We start from the raw sequence: 20,962 nt of genomic DNA on the forward strand, positions 1-20,962 counted from the left end.
TTACAGAGTATAGTAACAGAGTACAGTAACAGCTACAGAGTACAGTAACAGAGTAAAGTAACAGAAACAGAGTACAGTAACAGTAACAGAGTACAGTAACGCTAACAGTACAGTAACAGAGTACAGTAATAGTAACAGAGTACAGTAACAGTTACAGAGTATAGTAACAGAGTACAGTAATAGTAACAGAGTACAGTAACAGAGTAAAGTAACAGAAACAGAGTACAATAACAGTAACAGAGCACAGTAACGCTAACAGTACAGTAACAGAGTACAGTAACAGTAACAGAGTACAGTAACGCTAACAGTACAGTAATTGAGTACAGTAACGCTAACAGTACAGTAACAGAGTACAGTAACAGTAACAGAGTACAGTAACGCTAACAGTACAGTAACTGAGTACAGTAATAGTAACAGAGTACAGTAACAGTTACAGAGTATAGTAACAGAGTACAGTAACAGCTACAGAGTACAGTAACGCTAACAGTACAGTAACAGAGTACAGTAATAGTAACAGAGTACAGTAATATTTACAGAGTATAGTAACAGAGTACAGTAACAGCTAGAGTACAGTAACAGAGTACAGTAACAGAGTACAGTAACGCTAACAGTACAGTAACAGAGTACAGTAATAGTAACAGAGTACAGTAACAGTTACAGAGTAAAGTAACAGAAACAGAGTACAATAACAGTAACAGAGTACAGTAACGCTAACAGTACAGTAACAGAGTACAGTAACAGCTACGGAGTACAGTAACAGAGTAAAGTAACAGAAACAGAGTACAGTAACGCTAACAGTACAGTAACACAGTACAGTAATAGTAACAGAGTACAGTAACAGTTACAGAGTATAGTAACAGAGTACAGTAACAGCTACAGAGTACAGTAACAGATTAAAGTAACAGAAACAAAGTACAGTAACAGTAACAGAGTACAGTAACGCTAACAGTACAGTAACAGAGTACAGTAATAGTAACAGAGTACAGTAACAGTTACAGAGTATAGTAACAGAGTACAGTAACAGCTACAGAGTACAGTAACAGTAAAGTAACAGAAACAGAGTACAGTAACAGAGTACAGTAACAGTTACGGAGTATAGTAACAGCTACAGAGTACAGTAACAGTAACAGAGTACAGTAACAGTTACAGAGTATAGTAACAGAGTACAGTAACAGCTACAGAGTACAGTAACAGAGTAAAGTAACAGAAACAGAGTACAGTAACAGTAAGAGAGTACAGTAACTGAGTACAGTAATAGTAACAGAGTATAGTAATAGATTACAGTTACAGTAACAGTACAATGACATGATGACAACAAACCATCAGCTGTTCATGTTTTAAAGTTAAAGTGTTTTTTTGTTTCAGGAACAGAAGAAGCTTCTTTCTGTCGGCATCACTGGACCTGAAGGACACGTTTTATCTCACCCTGAGGAGGTACGCACACCTGTAATTACACCTGTAGCACACCTGTAATTACATCTGTAACACACTTGTACCACACCAGTGACACACCTGTAACAGACCTGTAATTAAACCTGTAACACACCTGTACCACACCTATGACACACCTGTAACAGACCTGTAATTACACCTGTACCACACCTGTAACAGACCTGTAATTACAACTGTAACACTCCTGTGACACACCTGTAATTACACTTGTGACACACCTGTAATTACACCTGTAACACACTTGTACCACACCTGTGATACACCTGTAATTACACCTGTAACACACCTGTAATTACACCTGTAAAACACTTGTACCACACCTGTGATACACCTATAATTGCACCTGTAACACACCTGTAATTACACCTGTAACACACTTGTACCACACCTGTAACACACCTGTAATTACACCTGTAACACACTTGTACCACACCTGTGATACACCTGTAATTACACCTGCAACACACCTGTACCACACCTGTGACACACATGTAACACAGCTGTAATTACACCTGTGACACACTTGTAACAGACCTGTAATTACACCTGTGACACACATGTAACACACCTGTGACACACTTGTAACAGACCTGTAATTACACCTGTACCACACCAGTGACACACCTGTAATTACACCTGTAACACACCTGTAATTACACATGTAACACACTTGTAATTACACCTGTGACACACTTGTAACAGACCTGTAATTACACCTGTACCACACCAGTGACACACCTGTAACATACCTGTAATTACACCTGTACCACACCGGTGACACACCTGTAACATACCTGTAATTAAACCTGTAACACAACTGTACCACACCTGTGACACACCTGTAACAGACCTGTAATTACACCTGTAACACACCTGTACCACACCTATGACACACCTGTAACAGACCTGTAATTACACCTGTAACACACCTGTAACAGACCTGTAATTACACCTGTAACACACCTGCACCACACCTATGACACACCTGTAACAGACCTGTAATTACACCTGTACCACACCTGTAACAGACCTGTAATTACACCTGTAACACTCCTGTGACACACCTGTAATTAGACCTGCGACACACATGTAACACACCTGTAATTACACCTGTACCACACCAGTGACACACCAGTGATACACCTGTAACAGACCTGTAATTAAACCTGTAACACACCTGTACCACACCTATGACACACCTGTAACAGACCTGTAATTACACCTGTACCACACCTGTAACAGACCTGTAATTACACCTGTAACATTCCTGTGACACACCTGTAATTACACTTGTGACACACCTGTAATTACACCTGTACCACACCGGTGACACACCTGTAACAGACCTGTAATTAAACCTGTAACACACCTGTACCACACCTGTGACACACCTGTAATTAAACCTGTGACACACCTGTCATTACACCTTGTATTCCAGGTGGAGACGGAGGCAGTGTATCGGGCCATCACCATCGCCAAACAGGCCAACTGTCCACTGTATGTTACCAAGGTGATGAGCAAATCTGCTGCTGATGTCATCGCCAAAGCCAGGAAGAAAGGTGACATCATCTTCCTGCGACTCTATGATCCAATTTTTTACTTTTCACCTCTTTATTAAACGTGGCACCCAGTGACACCCCCCCCCCACCACCACCACCACCACTACCTGTCCACAGGGACTGTCCCATGAGACTCTAAAGACTCAACCAGCATGTCCAGAGTTTATCAGGGTGAATCTGAGGGAGGAAGAGTTCCTCAGTGTGTCTTCTTCAGCTACCACGGGGTGGCACAGAGTCCTTCACCAACATCTACCTGTTTCTGTCCTCAGGTATGGTGGTGTATGGGGAGCCAATCACAGCCAGTCTGGCCACAGACGGCTCTCACTATTGGTCCAAAGACTGGGCTACAGCTGCTGCCTTTGTCATGAGCCCGCCTCTCAACCCTGATCCTTCAACTCCACAGTACCTGACCTCCCTGTTAGCATGGTCAGTATGACTCTACCTCCCTATTAGCATGGTCAGTATGACTCTACCTCCCTATTAGCATGGTCAGTATGACTCTAACCCCTGTTAGCATGGTCAGTATGACTCTAACCCCTGTTAGCATGGTCAGTATGACTCTACCTCCCTGTTAGCATGGTAGCAGGTACTTACTGTGTGTTTCTTCACCAGTGGAGACCTCCAGGTGACGTCCAGCGCTCAGGCCAGTTTCTCCACGGCTCAGAAGGCCGTTGGTAAAGACGACTTCACTCTGATCCCAGAGGGAACCAACGGGATTGAGGAGAGGATGTCTGTGGTGTGGGACAGAGCTGTGGTGAGACCTGTCGTCGTATTTTTCATGTGAACAACTGCATTAAACTGTTCTTGATAGACTTGTTAGTCCTTCAGTTATTTAGTGATTTGGTTATTTGTTCCAGTGTTCCAACAGTCTCCAGCTGGTTAAAATAAATCTGTCTCTGCTGCTGCCAGCCAGCTGTTTACAGTCCTGTAATGTTATCCCCACCCCCCAACACTCAGAGTCAGACATGAGACTGACCTCTGCTGGTGCTTGATGTGAGCTACACACACTGAGAAAAATGGGCGTCTGTTTTTTTAAAATCAGTGTCGAGATTCTGAATATCCTGATATACCATAAGACTGTGATACTGCCCAAACCTATCAGCTAGCCTCCTCGCTAACATTAGCTAAGCCTGCTGAATCAGGACCATCAGTGACCTCATGTTAGCTGATGTACAGACCTGTTACAGTGAGATCCTTCTGTGAGGATCAAAGATCTGAAATGAATAAAACACAGATCTCTGTATGAGGTCACTGTATCAGCAGAACGTTTCCATCAGTGATGACCAGACTGAACATCACAGAGCAGCTTCTTTCTGCTGACTCCGATCTCTCCTCTGGTGTCTATCTGCAGTCGACGGGGAAGATGGACGAGAACGAGTTTGTTGCAGTAACGAGCACCAACGCTGCCAAACTCTTCAACATCTACCCTCGCAAAGGTAAAAGGCAAAGACACTGCGTGGACAACATGTTGGGACATGAGTAGAGGACATGTCTGAGGTGGTACCTCAACTGCACCATCCTGTACCTGTCCACCTCAGGACGTTCTGTTGTATCCATGCATCGAGCCGGCGGCAGTGATGTTTGTTTGTGATGTGTGTGTTCAGATGATAGAATGTTCTGTCAAGGATGCTCAGACATCTAATGATGTGTGATGACGTCTGATGACATCACTGTCCTGTGTGCAGGGAGGATTGCTGTGGGGTCGGATGCTGATATCGTCGTCTGGAATCCAAAAGAGACGCGAACTGTTTCTGCAAAGACTCACAACCTGGTAACAAAACATCGATCTTCATCATCCATCATCATCATAAACTGACCATCATCATCATCCTCAACTTGCTGCCTGTCTGTGTGTAGACAGTGGAGGTCAACATCCTGGAGGGGTTGGAGTTTCGAGGCGTGGCGTCGGTTGTGATCAGCGGCGGACGAATTGTTCTGGAGGATGGAAAACTGGACGTGACAGAAGGTTCAGGACGCTTCATCCCTAGGAAGGCTTTTCCCGACGCCGTCTACAAGAGGATCAGAGCCCGCAGCAAGGTGATCGACGGGTTAACTAGTTAACCACCTGACCTGCTGGTTGACCAGTTAACTAACTGAATCTATCAGAGCCCGCAGCAAGGTGACCAAACTACTACTAATCAGTTAACTGACTGGTTAACCAGTTACCCATCTTAAACTCTGACAGAGGATCAGAGCCTGCAGGGATATGACCCACTGATTAACCAGTCAACTAGTTAAACACCTGATCAGCTGGTTAACCTGGTTAAGAAGATGATCCAAGTCCACACCAAGGTAAACACACAACCAACTGGTTAACTGACCACCTGGTGTACCAGGAAAGCAGCTGGCTGTCCGAGACGATCTGTGCTCACAGCACAATAACAAAGTTAACCATCTGACCAACTAGTTAAACTCCTGACAAACAGGTCAACCAGTCAGAGTTCACAGCAAAGTCACCAACCAACCAACCTGTCGACCTCTTGACTGAGTGTTTAACCAGATAACCAGCTGACAGCGTGGTAACATGGAAGTGAACTGACAGGCTGTTTACAGGTGGAGGTCATTGGTGCTGATTGGTTCAGCCTCTGTGTGGCTGATTGTTTATTATTATTAACTGATTATTGATCAGTTTATTGATCGATAGTTTGTCAGGAGTCAGATTTTCTCTCCTCGTCTCAGATGGCTGAGGCTCGCGGCGTCCCCCGTGGAAACTACGATGGTCCAGTCCATGATGTCATAAGCATGACTAAATCGGTCCCGCCCACTCCGACCACCAGGGGGCCACCCTGTCCCAAAACTCAGACCAGCCTCCGAAACCTCCACCAATCAGGATTCACTCTGGCAGGTAGTGTTCACACACACACACACACACACACACACACACACAAAGAGGACTGCAGATGAGCAGATGAGACGTCAGCACTAATTCAGATCATTATCTCCTCCTCCTCCTTCTTCTTCTTCTTCTTCTTCTTCTCCTATCCAGGAAGTCAGATTGACGACCACATCCCTCGTCGCTCTGCTCAGAGGATTGTGGCACCGCCTGGTGGACGATCCAACATCACCTCTTTATCTTAAAACTGTCACTTTGAGTTTTTGTCACTTTAAATAGAAACAGCCGAACCAACCAGTCCTACACCCTAAAACAGTAATGCTTCAATAACTACTGCTCCACCCTACAAGCACCCGCTGCGAGTAGTAATCACCACAATGCTTCCACCTGTACAGCTCCTACTGAATACTATGAAAACACTTACAGTACTAAATCCTGCAGTCATGGTACTTCAACTAGTGTTGAACCCTACAACTCAACTATCAGTTCAGTTCAACTATCAGACCTACAGTGAGTACTGATACTTGTACTTTTACTTGTATAAAACAACAACCATCCAACTAGTACTACGTCATAAAACAGTGGTACTTCAGGGACTACTAAATCCTGCTATCATGCTAGTACATCTCTAAAACAAGTACTACAATCTTACAAGTAAGTTCTAAACCCCACAAAATGTTTTACTTCAAGTAGTGCTGAATGTTACAAAAAGTACTTTATCCTACAATTACCACTTAATCCTTTTAGAGGCGTACTTCAACAAGTGTTAAACCCTAAAACTAAATCCCAGAATCAAGCTGAACAAACCCTGAAACAGTAGAACAATCAGTAGAACAAACAGCAGAACAAACAGTAGAACAAACAGTAGAACTACAGTCCTACAGATCCTACTGAATCCTATGAGAACCCCACATCTCGTAGTAAACCCAGTCACAACAGTACTTCAGACTGAACACTGCACCTACTGTACTTTAACTGAAGTAGTACTGAATGTCTCAACAGTCGTACTACAACCCAACACCTGGTCCTAAATCCTACAGCAGTGGTACTTTAACCAGTACAGAATGTTACTGATGTGGTTTAAAGAATCAGCCATTTGAAGTACTTCTGCATGTGTACTTACTTTAACCCTTTCACACATGTACTCAACATCATTTCCTCTCATCATCATCATCACCCCATCATCACATCTCTGATCCATGCACCAGTAGTAGCAGTAGCAGTAGTACTCGTGGTAATAGTGGTAATAGTATGACCCTGGGAAATACTTCTGTTTCCTTTAGTGGTCTTTTATTAACAGTACAGAAGTTTCCACCTCACTTCATCATCAGACATCTGAACACAACCAGTTCACTCCACTAACTGGGTTTACTGGTTTTCTTTGTCGGAACTGTGACCTGCTGTGACTGGTCTCATCATTCACTGTAAATTAACCTCATTTCATCCTCTGTCCTCAGAGGACAGTCCTCTGAGGACAGAATTGACTCCAGGAGCCGTATTCACAAACATTCTGAGACAGCTTTCGAGAGCTCCTAACTTAGCCTAAAGTTTTTTAGTAAGGAGTGATTTAGGAAAGTTCTCAGAGCGAGGAAGGGACAGAAACTTTTATCTTAGTGAGGTGTGGTTGACCCTGTTAATAGGTATGACACATACTTTCAACAGATGTGATTGGTTGTCAGAGACACACCCTTTTGTGAGCCTGTAAGGTGAGAGGACACCCAGTGGACATGACATGAACTGCGTCACCATATAAGTCAAAGTGTGGAATTGTTAGTGTGATCACTGTAGTGAAGGCTGAGACAGACCCAAGTCATCACTGCTGCACTGTTGTGTTTTTACAGGTATGTCAAATATCTTAGTGATCATTTTATTTCTGGTGTTAAAGTGTTAGGTGGGAATGTGTGCGTATCCCTGATGAGATCAGCCACAAATCAAATCAATCTAATCTGTAGCATTTCATTTACTCACTGTCATTCAGCATTTGGAGAATATTTCTCTGACCTTTTTGTGTTTCCACCATTTTCTGCTGTCTGTAAGAAACTCTTAAACCTCTTAAAAGTCCTCCTCCCTACTCCTAACAGTTTTCACTGTAGGAGCTCTTCCAAGGTCTGAGATGCTCTGTGAATACCTTTAATCTTTACCAGGACTCTTAGCACGAGGACGCTTTGTGAGTACGGCCCCAGGTCTGTTCTGTAGTTTCATTCCTCAATCTCGTATTTCTGACCCACTTTAAACATGAGACCGTTGTGATGATAGAAGTCTGTGTTGTTCTGTAGTGACGTCCGTGTGTGGTGGAGTAACGTGATGTTGGACTGCAGGGTCGGACCCGTCAGGACCAAGGTTTGATTCACTCATAAACTTTAATCGTTGATACAGTCAGAAACAGAATTTCAGACGAACACTGTTCGACTTCCTGTCAGGTTCAGATCATGAACTGAATCTAAATGGTGCTAATAAATCCAGTACCAGCCTGCAAGTAGCCCCCCCCCCCCCCCCCCAAAGCCACGCCCCTAAAATATCCAAAACAAACAAACAAAAAAACCTTCCTGTTCTGTCTGCGGACCAATCGCACGAGCTGGACTCACTAGAACTTTCTCACCAGGCACATCAGCCAAAACATTTCCAGCTTTGAGGGTTTGTTTCTGTGAAGCGTCCCACTGCACATGCTCATTAGTGTTTCTCCTGCTGGCCCCGCCCACACAGATGGGTAAACCAAGTGAGCTTCTTGGTAGATTTAACGTCATGACCTCAGCTCAGCCACATCTCAAACAGCTCCACATTTATCAGATGATGTGCGTCAGATTCTGACCTTTGAACTTTGAGTTTAAAGTATTTGGTATCAGCCGATGATCCCTGCTGTCAGTTCACACTTGCGGAGCCCCGACGGAGACGTGGGGGAGGAAAGAGAAAAACAAATACTTTTAAATTCTCCTGAGAAATTCTTTGGCAGAGAACTGAACTCTGCGGAGGGTGAAAATCTGGACTGTATGAAAACCAAAGAAGAAGAAGAAATTTGTCGCCTTCTGAAGAGTCATTCATCCTGACTCAGCCGAGTTAGGCAACACAACACAGTCCGACTTGTTTCGTCCAGCATGCCGAGCTTGGGCCGATGTTGGACCAGGTCACTTTGGCTGCCTGGGAAACACAAATCAAATTAAAGAACAGCTGAGACAACACAAATACAAATAACATGCAGAGCTCTTTTGCCTCAGTCATAGAAGTGCCCATAGCAACCACCATAGCAACCACAGTTACCCCGAAATCAAAGACATGTCTGTCCCCCTGTAGAGCTCTCTATCAGCCTGGACCCTGCCTGATTCTCTGAGTGTGTTACAGTGCCACACTCAGATTGATATTCTGTGAACGGACGGCGGCAGCGGTTCCTCTGATCGTTGATGTGTTGATGAGTTTACGTTGGGGGCGGAGTCAGTTTAAAGGTCAGTGTTTCTCATTCAGACGCTACAGAACGTCAGGTGCGTCAGAGTCACACGCTGTGACGAAGCTTCAGTGTTTGATGAGAACAGGTTGAATATTTCAGGTATATCAAAGGTTTTATCTGTTTTTCCTCCCTCATGTCCCTGCAGGGACTCTGTAGTTACCATGACAACATTTGTTTGTACCATGTGACCTGTACCCTAACCCTAACCTGATGGAGGTTTCTGACCTGACGGAATCGTCTCTGAACACATCCATGATCTGACCAAGCTTTCAGAGGATCAACCAAACCTACCACTGTCCTTTGACCTCTGACTGTTCATCCTGTGATGTCACAGCTGCAGAGCCCCGCCCCCTCCTGCTGTTTGACCTCTGGTGACCTCTGAACAGATTTTTAACGTGTGTTTGATTTGTAAAGACTTCATTTTGTATTTTTTACCGTTTTGTATCCTAGCAGTGTTCCTGCTCGTGTTAGCGTCAGTGATCGTCGTACTCACACACAGTTCAGCCTCCATGTGGCGCATGTTAGCCATGTTGGTGTTGCTATAGTAACAACATGTTCCTATGAACAGATGAAATTTGGCAGTGGAGAACAGACATGTTTGTGTGTTACAGAGAGTTTCAGATTGAAGCTGCAGACAGCAGCTGGTTAGCTTAGCTTAGCTTAGCTTAGCATAAAACTGGAAACAGCTGCTGTCTTCTTGTCACCATGTGGTTGCCAGGCAACCAACAGGACTCTCGGAGGTGTAGCTGACATGGCGGCCGACATGGCGGCTGTGCTCCTGCAGGCTGAACTGTCTCTGTAGCAGTGGGTTGTTTTTCTGTCCTCACAGATGCACCTGAGCCAACATGGCGAACATGTCCTCTGTGTTTCCTTGGTGATGGTGCGTCTGTCATTGTTCCTGTAGTGAATGTAAAACTCTGTCATGTTGTGAGAAGCTGCATGAATAAAGTGTGAAGAGAAACAGAGCCGAGTGACACATCAGTTCTTACACATCACATGACTCTGAGTCCTCTGAGGCTCCGCCCACATCAGCTCCGGTGTTGGACTCGTTAACGTGTCGACAAAAGTTATTCATTGAAAGGCGAGGGGGTTAAAACTTAACTTAATTTAACTTAACTTAACTTAACTTAAGGACAACAGACTCTGTCTGTGCGTAGAGAAGAAGAAAGAAGAAGTGTTGAATGTGGAGCTCCAGAAATATCTAAACATAAAGCAGTTGATTTTCACAAGGTTCAAGAATGAAGAAGGTGTTGACTCTTTATTTGTTCATTTATTTATTGCCATCAGTTTTGTGTATGTGTGAGTGTGTGTATATATATATATATATATATATATATATATATATATGTATATATACATATATATATATATATATATATATATATACATACATGTATATATACAGTACCAGTCAAAAGTTTGGACACACCTTCTCATTCAATGGTTTTACTTTATTTTTTTTTATTTTCTACATTGTAGATTAATACTGAAGACATCCAAACAATGAAGGAACACATATGGAATTATGTACCAAACAAAAAAGTGTTAAACAAACCAGAATATGAATTATATTTCAGATTCTTTAAAGTAGCCACCTTTTGCTTTGATGACAGCTTTGCACACTCTTGGCATTCTCTCAATCAGCTTCATGAGGTAGTCACCTGGAATGGTTTTCCAACAGTCTTGAAGGAGTTCCCAGAGGTGCTGAGCACTTGTTGGCTGCTTTGCCTTCACTCTGCAGTCCAACTCATCCCAAACCATCTCAATTGGGTTTCAATCAGGTGACTGTGGAGGCCAGGTCATCTGTCGCAGCACTCCATCACTCTCTTTCTTGGTCAGATAGCCATTACATAGCTTGGAGGTGTGTTTGGGGTCATTGTCCTCTTGACAAACAAATGATGGTCCCACTAAGCGCAAACCAGATGGGATGGCATGTCGCTGCAGAATACCATGGTAGCCATGCTGGTTAAGTGTGCCTTGGATTTTGAATAAATCACCAACAGTATCACCAGCAAAGCACCCCCATACCATCACACCTCCTCCTCAATGCTTCATGGTGGGAAACACGCATGTCGAAACCATCCGCTCACCTTTTCTGCGTCTCACAAAGACACGGCGGGTGGAACCAAAAATCTCAAATTTTGACCAAAGGACAGATTTCCACTGGTCTAATGTCCATTCCTTGTGTTTCTTGGCCCAAGCAATTTTCTTCCTCTTGTTGTTCTTCCCCAGAAGTGGCTTCTTTGTAGCACTTCAACCATGAAGGCCTGATTCACACAGTCTCCTCTGAACAGTTGATGTTGAGATGTGTCTGCTACTTGAACTCTGTGAAGTATTTATGTGGGCTCTAATCTGAGGTGCTGTTAATTTGCGGTTTCTGAGGCTGGTAACTCTGATGAACTTATCCTCTGCAGCAGAGGTTACTCTTGGTCTTCCTTTCCCGGGGCAGTCCTCATGACGGCTAGTTTCTTCATAAAGTTTGATGGTCGATGCTACTGCACTTGAGGATACCTTCAAAGTTCTTGAAATTTTCCGGATTGGCTGACCTTCATGTCTAAAAGTAATGATGGACTGTCGTTTCTCTTTACTTAGTTGTTCTTGCCATAATATGGATAAGAACAGTAGTCAAATAGGGCTATTCACTGTATAGACCTTTGTACCAACCCTACCTCTGCACAACACAACTGATGGTCTCAAACACATTAAGAAGGCAAGACATTCCAGAAATTAACTCTTGACAAGGCACACCTGTTAATTGAAAACCATTCCAGGTGACTACCTCATGAAGCTGATTGAGAGAATGCCAAGAATGTGCAAAGCTGTCATCAAAGCAAAAGGTGGCTACTTTAAAGAATCTAAAATATAAAACATATTCTGGTTTGTTTAAAACTTTTTTGTTTGCTACTTCCATATGTGTTCCTTCATTGTTTGGATGTCTTCAGTATTAATCTACAATGTAGAAAATAAAGTAAAACCATTGAATGAGAAGGTGTGTCCAAACTTTTGACTGGTACTGTATATATATGTATATATATATATATATATATATATATATACATATATATATTTATACTGTATATATATACAGTATATATACATATACATATATATATTTACACTGTATATATATACAGTATATATATATATATATATATATATATATATACACAGTACATAACATAGCTTGTGTTCCTACATAGTTTAACAAAGCATTTAATTAATTTAATATATTAGAGTAGGTCTACAAGAAGTAATTAGTGTACAGATTTATAGTGAACTACATAACTGACTAATATTAATTTATGGAGAAGAGGTGGGAATAAATAAGTTTGTACTTCATGTAAATCAAATCATCACATATTGTTTTCAGTTTCCTTTAGTGACCTGTTGTTTATGTCTGTTTACTACTGTATGATTATTTTGTTTACTTGCTACTGACATCTTCAAAATAAACTGCCACTGCCTGTTGTGTGTATTGTGTGTACTATGTGTGTACTGTGTGTGTGTACTGTGTGTGTACTGTGTGTACTGTGTGTACTGTGTATACTGTGTGTACAGTGTGTATTGTGTGTGTACTGTGTGTATACTGTGTGTACTGTGTGTATTGTGTGTGTACTGTGTGTACTGTGTGTACTGTGTGTATACTGTGTGTACTGTGTGTACTGTGTATACTGTGTGTACTGTGTGTATTGTGTGTGTACTGTGTGTATACTGTGTGTACTGTGTGTATACTGTGTGTACTGTGTGTACTGTGTATACTGTGTGTACTGTGTGTATTGTGTGTGTACTGTGTGTACTGTGTGTACTGTGTCGCCCCCTGCTGACGCTCTTGTCACCAAAACACAAGAAATGGCCATCCAACAAATTACGCATGCGCAGTAGTCGGCGCTTTAAAACAAGTCTCGAGGAGGGAACATGAAGGCTCGTGCAGGTGGACCTGAATAACAGTCGAGGTGAGCTTCACACACAATAAATACATGTTGATAAAAACACGTCTGTCCGATAGTAAGTGTTTCATAACGGGGCCGTTTTAATCGCTTCGCTCCGGACGCGCATTTTGTTGGTTAAGCTAGCCGGCTAACGTTAGCCTGCTAGCTTAGCTGTTATTGTTTTTCATGATTTCGCGAGAACCAAAATGGAGGAGAAGGCTGCTGCCAGTGTCCTACACAGCCACTCCCGAGTCCTTGTTTGAACCCCTCACTCTGAAATGTCTGTCCTCACGCACCAGTGAGAGTAAGTCTTCCTAACATTACCAGTTTGTGTCCCAGTGTGTGTTTGTACCTCAGTGCTAATGTAGCTTAGCTTCAATTTATAACCGGGTGAGCGATTTTAGGAAAAGGATGCCCGGGATCAGGCTCACTCTTGCTGCGTTAGTTCTTCGGTTTGTCCAAACATTAGCTGTTACATCTCACTCCCAGTTCAGAGACCGTTTTTGTCCTTTATTCAAACAGGCAACAGTAACGCGACACATGTCTTTATTCGTCTTTGTCTTGTAGGACAGCGGCTGCTCAGTTCTCATGGGAGGTGTCTGTGGTTGAAATGCCCCGCCGAGGCGCTGCAGGATGAACAGTCGCTGTGTTCGCCATGACTTTGAGGTCCACGCTGTTTCCAAATACAGGATTCAAGCAGGACGCTGACACCATCGACTGTGACAAAACGAGACCCGTGAGCCTCAAGAGAGAGTCCTGCGACTTTGTTATAGATGTTCATAACGCACACAGGGGCGACATAAAGGACTTAGACCAGAATTACATGACAAGCAAAGTTTCCCTCGCGGCCACAGCTGCAGAAGTAGTTAAAGGAGACAATAAAACTGTGGGGATATTGTCCCCTGTCAGACAAATGGGGGGTGAGGGAACCCCAGTGAAAGGTAAACCCCTCTCTGCTGACAATATGGATAACCCTCAGATGGCTGTGAACAATAACCCCAAGGATGCAGGTGCAGATGATAGTGTGAAGGGGGTCGTCCCCGGAGTCCTTGGCACCGCATCCATTGAACTCTCCTCTGAGGGAAAGTGGAGGAACATCAGGAAGACCCCTGCCAATCCTCACACACAGGCCAACTGCCTCCGGCAGATTCTCCTCCTCCAACTGGACCTCATTGAACAACAGCAACAACAGCTGCAGTCCAAGGACAAGGAGATAGATGAGCTCAAAGCAGACAAGGAGACAGTATGTTTACATTTTTATTAACATATATTGGTGTGTTATATAATGTGTTGATTTTCAAAGCAGTTAAAGTTACATTTCTTTGTCCCTGTCTTTGTTTGCAGTTGCTCGCACGTATTGAGCGCATGGAGCGTCGCCTGCAGCTCACAAAGAAGGACCCACCGCGTGACAAACGCCTTTTCCAGCCCCTGGAGCCATGGACCCCTGACAAAGAAGATATGTGGGACCTGGATGTAGAGGAGAGTCCACAGCCCAATGCAGCCACTCAGCTCCCCTTTAGTCGCGGTGGCAAAGGTCAAAAGAGGTAAATTTAATACTGGGCTTGTACCTGCTCATGTGCTTTGTGGTATCAAATCAAAGCACATTAATGAAATGCATGAAGAAAAGGAGACAGTCTGCCTCTGTTCATTAAAATGTTATAATCTAACTTGCTCTGGTAAGACACTCAAAATAAGTTATTCAGACTCTAAATTCTTGTCACATAGTAGTAACTCTAATTCTTCTCTTTGCATGTGCAGGAAATCTTGCTTTGGAGATGCAAAAGCCCAGAAATCACGAGGCAAAAGTGCCAAGCTCAGCCCCCAAAAGCCTGAGATTCAGCCCGGCTCTCCTAATCAAAGAGAGCTGCGCAGTAAAGAAACCCCAGAGAAAAGCGTTCCCATGAGGTCAGGGGCAGAAAGGGACATTATGCTCCCGTGCAAAGAGGAGCCGGAGCAGAGCTGTCAGATTGAAGACCTGCCCTTCATGTCTACTACAGAGATGTACCTCTGTTGCTGGAACCAACCTCCTCTGTCTCCTCTGCGGGAGACTTCCCCTAAAAAGGAGGAAGAGGTGGCCAGTGAGTGGACTCCTCATGTAGTACATGATATGCTGATTGTTTGTAAGCGTAACCTATATCCCATCTTTAATCACTATATCCATCAAATGTCCTCAACTCACTACCTCTGAATAACTTCCTGTCCCTCTTTTCTTCCTCATAGTCCCGTCTTGGAGGGAAAATCACATAGAGCCTTTGGAGGAGGACCCCTCCTTTAACCCCCCTGAGGTGAGACACTAATAATTCTGCCTCTGGAGTTTGAAAAGTTGTCTCACATTAAATCCAAAAGCATTTGAATAACATGTGTGACTTTGTCTCTCCATCAAGCCGCTGGACGACAATGTGTTTTTGAAACGCCACTTGAAGCTTGAGTTGGATGAGAAGAGAAGGAAAAGGTATCAAACACTGACTTAAGTTATTTGATTTAAGACTTGAATAATATGTGCTTGTTCTTGAGTTTTGACCAGAGCCTGACTCACACTTAATATTTGAGATTAAATGAATAAGACTATTATGTATTGGCCAATATTTGTTTTGTAATTTAGTTTGGTTAATAAAGAGTTGTGACTAAGATATGTACTGAGGGGGACATTTCACAGTTGTCAAGAAAATATCAACAACTATAAAAGTAATATTTAACTGGAAAATAATCGTAATGTCAGTAACAACAAACAAACTCAGACACTGAGACCAGACACACCAAACCAGCATCTAAGAACTAGTGCTGACGAAGGCTGACTGTTGCGTTGCCTACTATCTCCTGTGTGTTAGCCAAAAAGTTGCACTTGCACACACCGTAAAGACTATGGCCAACAGCTGACTAGCACGTACATTCTGCACCTGCGTGAGAGAAAACAGATCTCCATACCAGAAGACGATGGTAGTCATTCAAAAAAAGGGAAACAGAAAACCGACAGATAGATTGAAGACGCTGGGGAGCCAGTTGGCACATTTACCACACAAACTGATGTTGGAAGAACAATAGCCCCATTTACACTGCCAGATTTTACACAAATGTTGGGCCGTTTTGCCGGCAAGCTGCGAGCATTTAGACACACAGAGCCGGATTGGCAAGTTGATCCGAGGTGCCCAATTTTCCTCCTCATAGGGTAGACATATTGGTGGAACCCTTTTAGTTTAAACAGACCAAAAAACAGCTGATAGCAGGAATTAGCGAGCAGCTAGTAGCAAGAGGGAAACACAAACCTGACAGACACTGTAAAGATGAGCAACTGGGGAGACAAGGAATTGTGCGCCCTCCTTGTCCTCGCAAACAAAGAGGCCATTAACCGTCAGATGACGGGGACGGTGAAGAACGGGCCGACTTACGAGAGAATCGCCGAAGGACTGACCAGCCGCGGCTTCCCTCCCACGTCACTGTTTACGTCACATGCTGAGCTACACGTTTTGTTACTTGCTCACGCCCCCCATTGCCCCGAAAAAGGCGCATTCTGTATAAACAAAAGTAGGTAGGCGGCATTTTGCTGCACTCCCCGATTTTGTTTTTATACTGCCAATGCTGAAAAAAGACTGATTGGGCTTTCCTGATAATTTGCACAACTCCTGTTTAAAAAGGTCTATAGATATTTACTGTGCACTAGTGAACGATGACAAAAAAACCCAGTTATTAACTGTTTCTGCTAAAAGACTCGAGGGCTAAAAACGTAATCTTACCTTATATAGTTTGTTTCAGTCTCACGCCCTCTTGAATTTAGTCATTTGTTTGCTTTCCTCACTTCTGTTTCTCCTCTCGTGAGCTGAGCTGAACTGCCAATCTGAGTGACGCTAATTCAACATGCTACATTGGTCAGAAAAAAAGTAGACAGGTCCGACTGGTGCCAACTGAGCAGGACACACTGCAAAGAGTAGGAGGTTAGACACTCACCAGTGGCCCAACACTGACCGAATGTCTGCGTCATGTGTCAGGGCCCTAACACCACAAAACAGCCCATGAAACATTAACATCTGAGCAGTGGTTAAGTGTACTGCACTGTAATACACACTGAATTAAGTAGTTTGATGTTGGCAAGTAATTTGGATATTAAATACATTTTATAGTTACAATAGCACAAAAGACCAATTCATCCTTTATTATCTACTGGCACTAGATCACTGTCTATGCAGTGCAAGTTAGAGGAAGACTCTTCCCAAACATCATCGTTTTATTATGATCACAGTTCATTTTTTTAAGATAGACATAAGAACAAATATATTGATTGAATTTGTGAAATGATAAAGCCGCCGGCCGTCTGTCAAGTCTGTAAGAGAGATTTCTCACTCGTTCTTTCCTCTTCACTCTTATTTTTATTGATCTTCTGTGTTTTCAGGTGGGACATCCAGCGAATCAGAGAGCAGCGCATGTTTCAGCGTTTGCAGCAGCGTATGAACAGGAAGAAAGTCGTCCCAGAGACTGAGCCAGAGCTTTCTTCCTTCTACCCCGACACTGAAGATGGTATGGCTGCCTTACTTTATATTTTTTTAAAATCTATTATTTATTTATTTATTTATTTATGATTTGAAATGGATTCAAGATATTTCTAACTTGATTCTTTTTATCTCTGCCAGTTGAAACTATAGTGATCACTCCCTTCTTGCCTGTGGTTGCATTTGGCCGGCCGCTGCCCAAACTCTCACAACAGTAAGTTTGTCTTTAACTCTGCCGCATGACATCTCACTGTATGATCAGCTCAGGCTGACATGGTCCATAAAGTCTGTGATTTGTCTTCTCACTTGATGATTTTGCACTGCAGGAAGTTCAAAAACACATTTCCAAAAATGGTTAGAAGGTGATTAAAAAGTGAATCAATAAAACAGTAATAAGGGTGAGGAAACCAGTGGGTGAGGAAACCAGTGGGCGAGAGCAGCTATCAAATTATCTCATTTATGATATATTTGACAATCTGCTGTTTATTAGCAGTGGCTGAAATCTTCCAAAAGGTCATTGTAGTTGTTGCAGTGGGGTTGTATGAGGTACATAATCAGTGTAATGTTTTTACCTTGCCGTCAGTCCTCCAGCAGGGAATGAAGCTGTCTTCAAAGTAGTGTTTTCACGATACTGGAATTTCTAACTTTGATACAATACCTTGAAAAAATATTATTATCTGATGTGTTTTTGATACCATGGGGGAAAACTGACACTGAGGGCAAATCTTTTATGAAAATATAAATGTAACACGGCTATAACATGACAGCGATGACTTTTCTTCTCTTGGTTAGTATCAGAGAACAGCAGAAGGACTCCGGCTCTCCCACACATTCATTTACTTGTGGCGGTCCACCATGATAACGACATCTGCTGCTATGTATTGATTTTTAATTTTTGGAGCTGGACTGATGATCAGGAGCGCTGTTGGGATATATGTATACCATTCAGTGTGTCACTGTGCCACACAGAGTGCACTCTGGGAACAGATGCAGCAGAATAACGCCAGGCACAGTGAAAGTGAAACTTAACTGTTCATTGTGCTGAGTTTAGAAGTTTGCATTGCTCTGATATTATCACACATTCATAAGGCAATAAAATGCAAGTAAAAAACAAAACCATGCTGCAAGACCTGTATGCCATCAGCAGCAAGACGCCAGCACTGTGAGTGAGTGACTGACTGACTGACTGACTGGAGGCAGGGCTATGGCTATGGCTCAACTCACTGTCAGAGAGCGATAAAGAAGTATCAGTAGTATTGATACTGAGGAAAATAAGCATTGAACTGTTTCAGCTATTCTGAATATATGTATAAACACCACTTCAAAGCTGCCAGACTCCATTGACAGAAATGTACATGTTACCCTGCAGAACATGGGAGCTGCTGGTCCACCGCCGCCTCCATCAGTCAGTTTGTTTGATATATTTTGTGACTTTCGCATCCAAACTAACGTGGCGTCCACAGCAGTGCGGTGCTTAGCGTCCGTGCTGGTCAGAGGAATATAGTGTTTTTTTGCAAGCAGACAACCAATGAGCAGAAAAAAAGAATACAGTGTTTCTACTTGCAGATACAAAGAGTATATATAAGAGTATTGTGGGGTTAAGTAGTTTTAACAGCCTGATTTAAGACCTGTTAAGTTCTCTTTGACTATTTTACATTGTGAAGGAGGGATGTGTAACAGAGGTATACATTATCAAACTGGGAGACACTCCAGTACATGATCTTTAAGTTGGTAAGGAGAACAGGGATTCTTTAAGGGATCTATTAATTTGTCAGCTCTAAAAAATGTGTCTGTGACTGTGGCACATATGGGATCCAGGAGAATATAGTTAATGTAGTTAACCCTTTGGGCCCTAGGCCTTTTTGGGGGTATTTAAGCTCATATCACAGTCATTATAAAGGCTACATACACATGCTATATCTTGTTTTTTTACATGTATCTCACCATAGCAAGTTGGAAGTTGACATATTCTGCCATATATGAAGAGGGGAGACTCTGGAATCTGGCAATATAAGAACCATGATGCTGGGACATTCTGTCACTTCACAGCTGTCCAAAACATGTGGTTTGTGCCAGGCGGACATGATTGCCAGTATTTTTTCATTATTGCAGGAAATTCCATCGACTCATTCACAAGTCAAAAATGTGTTTTATCTGAAAGAAACATGCAATATTTATATCTAAGATAAAATAGTCAACCAAGTGCAATGATGTCCTCCAAGATAATATTTGCCACTTTGTTTGCAGTAAACAAATTCTGGAGGTTTTCTTTTCGACATGATCTTGACTCACTTCTCTGTGCTCCGTGCTGCTCTTTGACCTGACCTGAACGTGACCTGAGGTTACGTCATGCATGCATAATTAGGCTACAGTTGTCTGGGTGCGCTGGTCTTCTTATGAATGCTTCAGTCATTGGAACAAAAGGCAAATTGCAGAAATGCTTTGTCATACAAAGTTTGATGGAGTGTATTGGACCATATATTGGACAATATATTGGACAATATGGAGATATTTGCATCTTGAAAGCCGGACTACAAATGTGGATAGACAGGGAGAAACACACGCAAGCCTAAGACGTGGTAAGATACGATATTCCTCACTATATGAAGTGACTGATAACAAGATCTGTATAATGGATTGTAAAGAAATTCGTCAGGTTTTTATTTTGTAGACAATTAATCTGGATTTATAGCATGATGGGATGATGGTACAATGATGTGTGTGGTATCACTGGAAAGCTCTGCTCCTGCACTTTCATGTGATATGCGTGGCATTTCTGTGCGAGCCTGCATTCACGAGTAATCCATCCAAGAGTAATATGTGTGCAGAGCTGTATGAAAGCTCTGTTATACATCATTTTAGTGTAACTTTATCATTGTTTACTGACAAGTGCTTGGTCTTGTTGGAAAGCTGTGGTTCCGCTGTTTCAGGTGATATGAGAGCTTCTTGCTATGACGCACGGTTGTGAATAAAATCCATAGAGAAGAACAGGTGTGAATTTGGATGCACTTTGCGTCGGTCGGGCCCGTAGGGTTAAGGTGTTAATATGTTGCAGTGTCATCATGCAGAAACCTGTCGGGTCATGTGAGGAAACCTTTGTAGATGTGACGTCATTCACTCCGCCATAGCCCGCCTGCAGACTAAACACCCGAGTGCCTTCATAGCTATCTCGGGTGACTTTAACCATGTCACCATGGCAACAACATTGCCCACATTCACACAGTATGTGAGCTGCCCTACCAGAGAGGAGAGGACACTGGACTTGCTGT

The 20,962-nt window shown here is 42.9% G+C and overlaps 2 protein-coding genes across 3 annotated transcripts in view; both read left to right on the forward strand.

Annotated features, from left to right (window-relative positions):
- dpysl4 (dihydropyrimidinase like 4) overlaps window positions 1-10,255 on the forward strand; it is a 25,784-nt gene extending 15,529 nt beyond the window's left edge. The window contains exons 8-16 of the mRNA XM_050060767.1: window positions 1,366-1,434; window positions 2,891-3,011; window positions 3,281-3,437; window positions 3,624-3,765; window positions 4,363-4,447; window positions 4,697-4,782; window positions 4,869-5,048; window positions 5,691-5,856; window positions 5,998-10,255. Coding sequence (XP_049916724.1) covers window positions 1,366-1,434; window positions 2,891-3,011; window positions 3,281-3,437; window positions 3,624-3,765; window positions 4,363-4,447; window positions 4,697-4,782; window positions 4,869-5,048; window positions 5,691-5,856; window positions 5,998-6,089 — 1,098 coding nt within the window. The 3' untranslated portion in view covers window positions 6,090-10,255. The remainder of the gene's footprint in view (window positions 1-1,365; window positions 1,435-2,890; window positions 3,012-3,280; window positions 3,438-3,623; window positions 3,766-4,362; window positions 4,448-4,696; window positions 4,783-4,868; window positions 5,049-5,690; window positions 5,857-5,997) is intronic.
- A 2,889-nt stretch (window positions 10,256-13,144) lies between these two features.
- msl1b (MSL complex subunit 1b) overlaps window positions 13,145-20,962 on the forward strand; it is an 11,947-nt gene continuing 4,129 nt past the window's right edge. The window contains exons 1-8 of one of the 2 annotated variants that reach the window (XM_050060247.1): window positions 13,145-13,236; window positions 13,780-14,455; window positions 14,557-14,756; window positions 14,971-15,332; window positions 15,433-15,497; window positions 15,597-15,664; window positions 17,597-17,721; window positions 17,835-17,907. In XM_050060247.1, the coding sequence (XP_049916204.1) occupies window positions 13,868-14,455; window positions 14,557-14,756; window positions 14,971-15,332; window positions 15,433-15,497; window positions 15,597-15,664; window positions 17,597-17,721; window positions 17,835-17,907 (1,481 nt within the window). In that variant the 5' untranslated portion in view covers window positions 13,145-13,236; window positions 13,780-13,867. The remainder of the gene's footprint in view (window positions 13,237-13,779; window positions 14,456-14,556; window positions 14,757-14,970; window positions 15,333-15,432; window positions 15,498-15,596; window positions 15,665-17,596; window positions 17,722-17,834; window positions 17,908-20,962) is intronic. The other variant, XM_050060248.1, reaches the window with a different exon arrangement.

Source organism: Epinephelus moara, chromosome 13 (genome assembly GCF_006386435.1).
Source record: "Epinephelus moara isolate mb chromosome 13, YSFRI_EMoa_1.0, whole genome shotgun sequence".
Taxonomy (NCBI): domain Eukaryota; kingdom Metazoa; phylum Chordata; class Actinopteri; order Perciformes; family Serranidae; genus Epinephelus; species Epinephelus moara.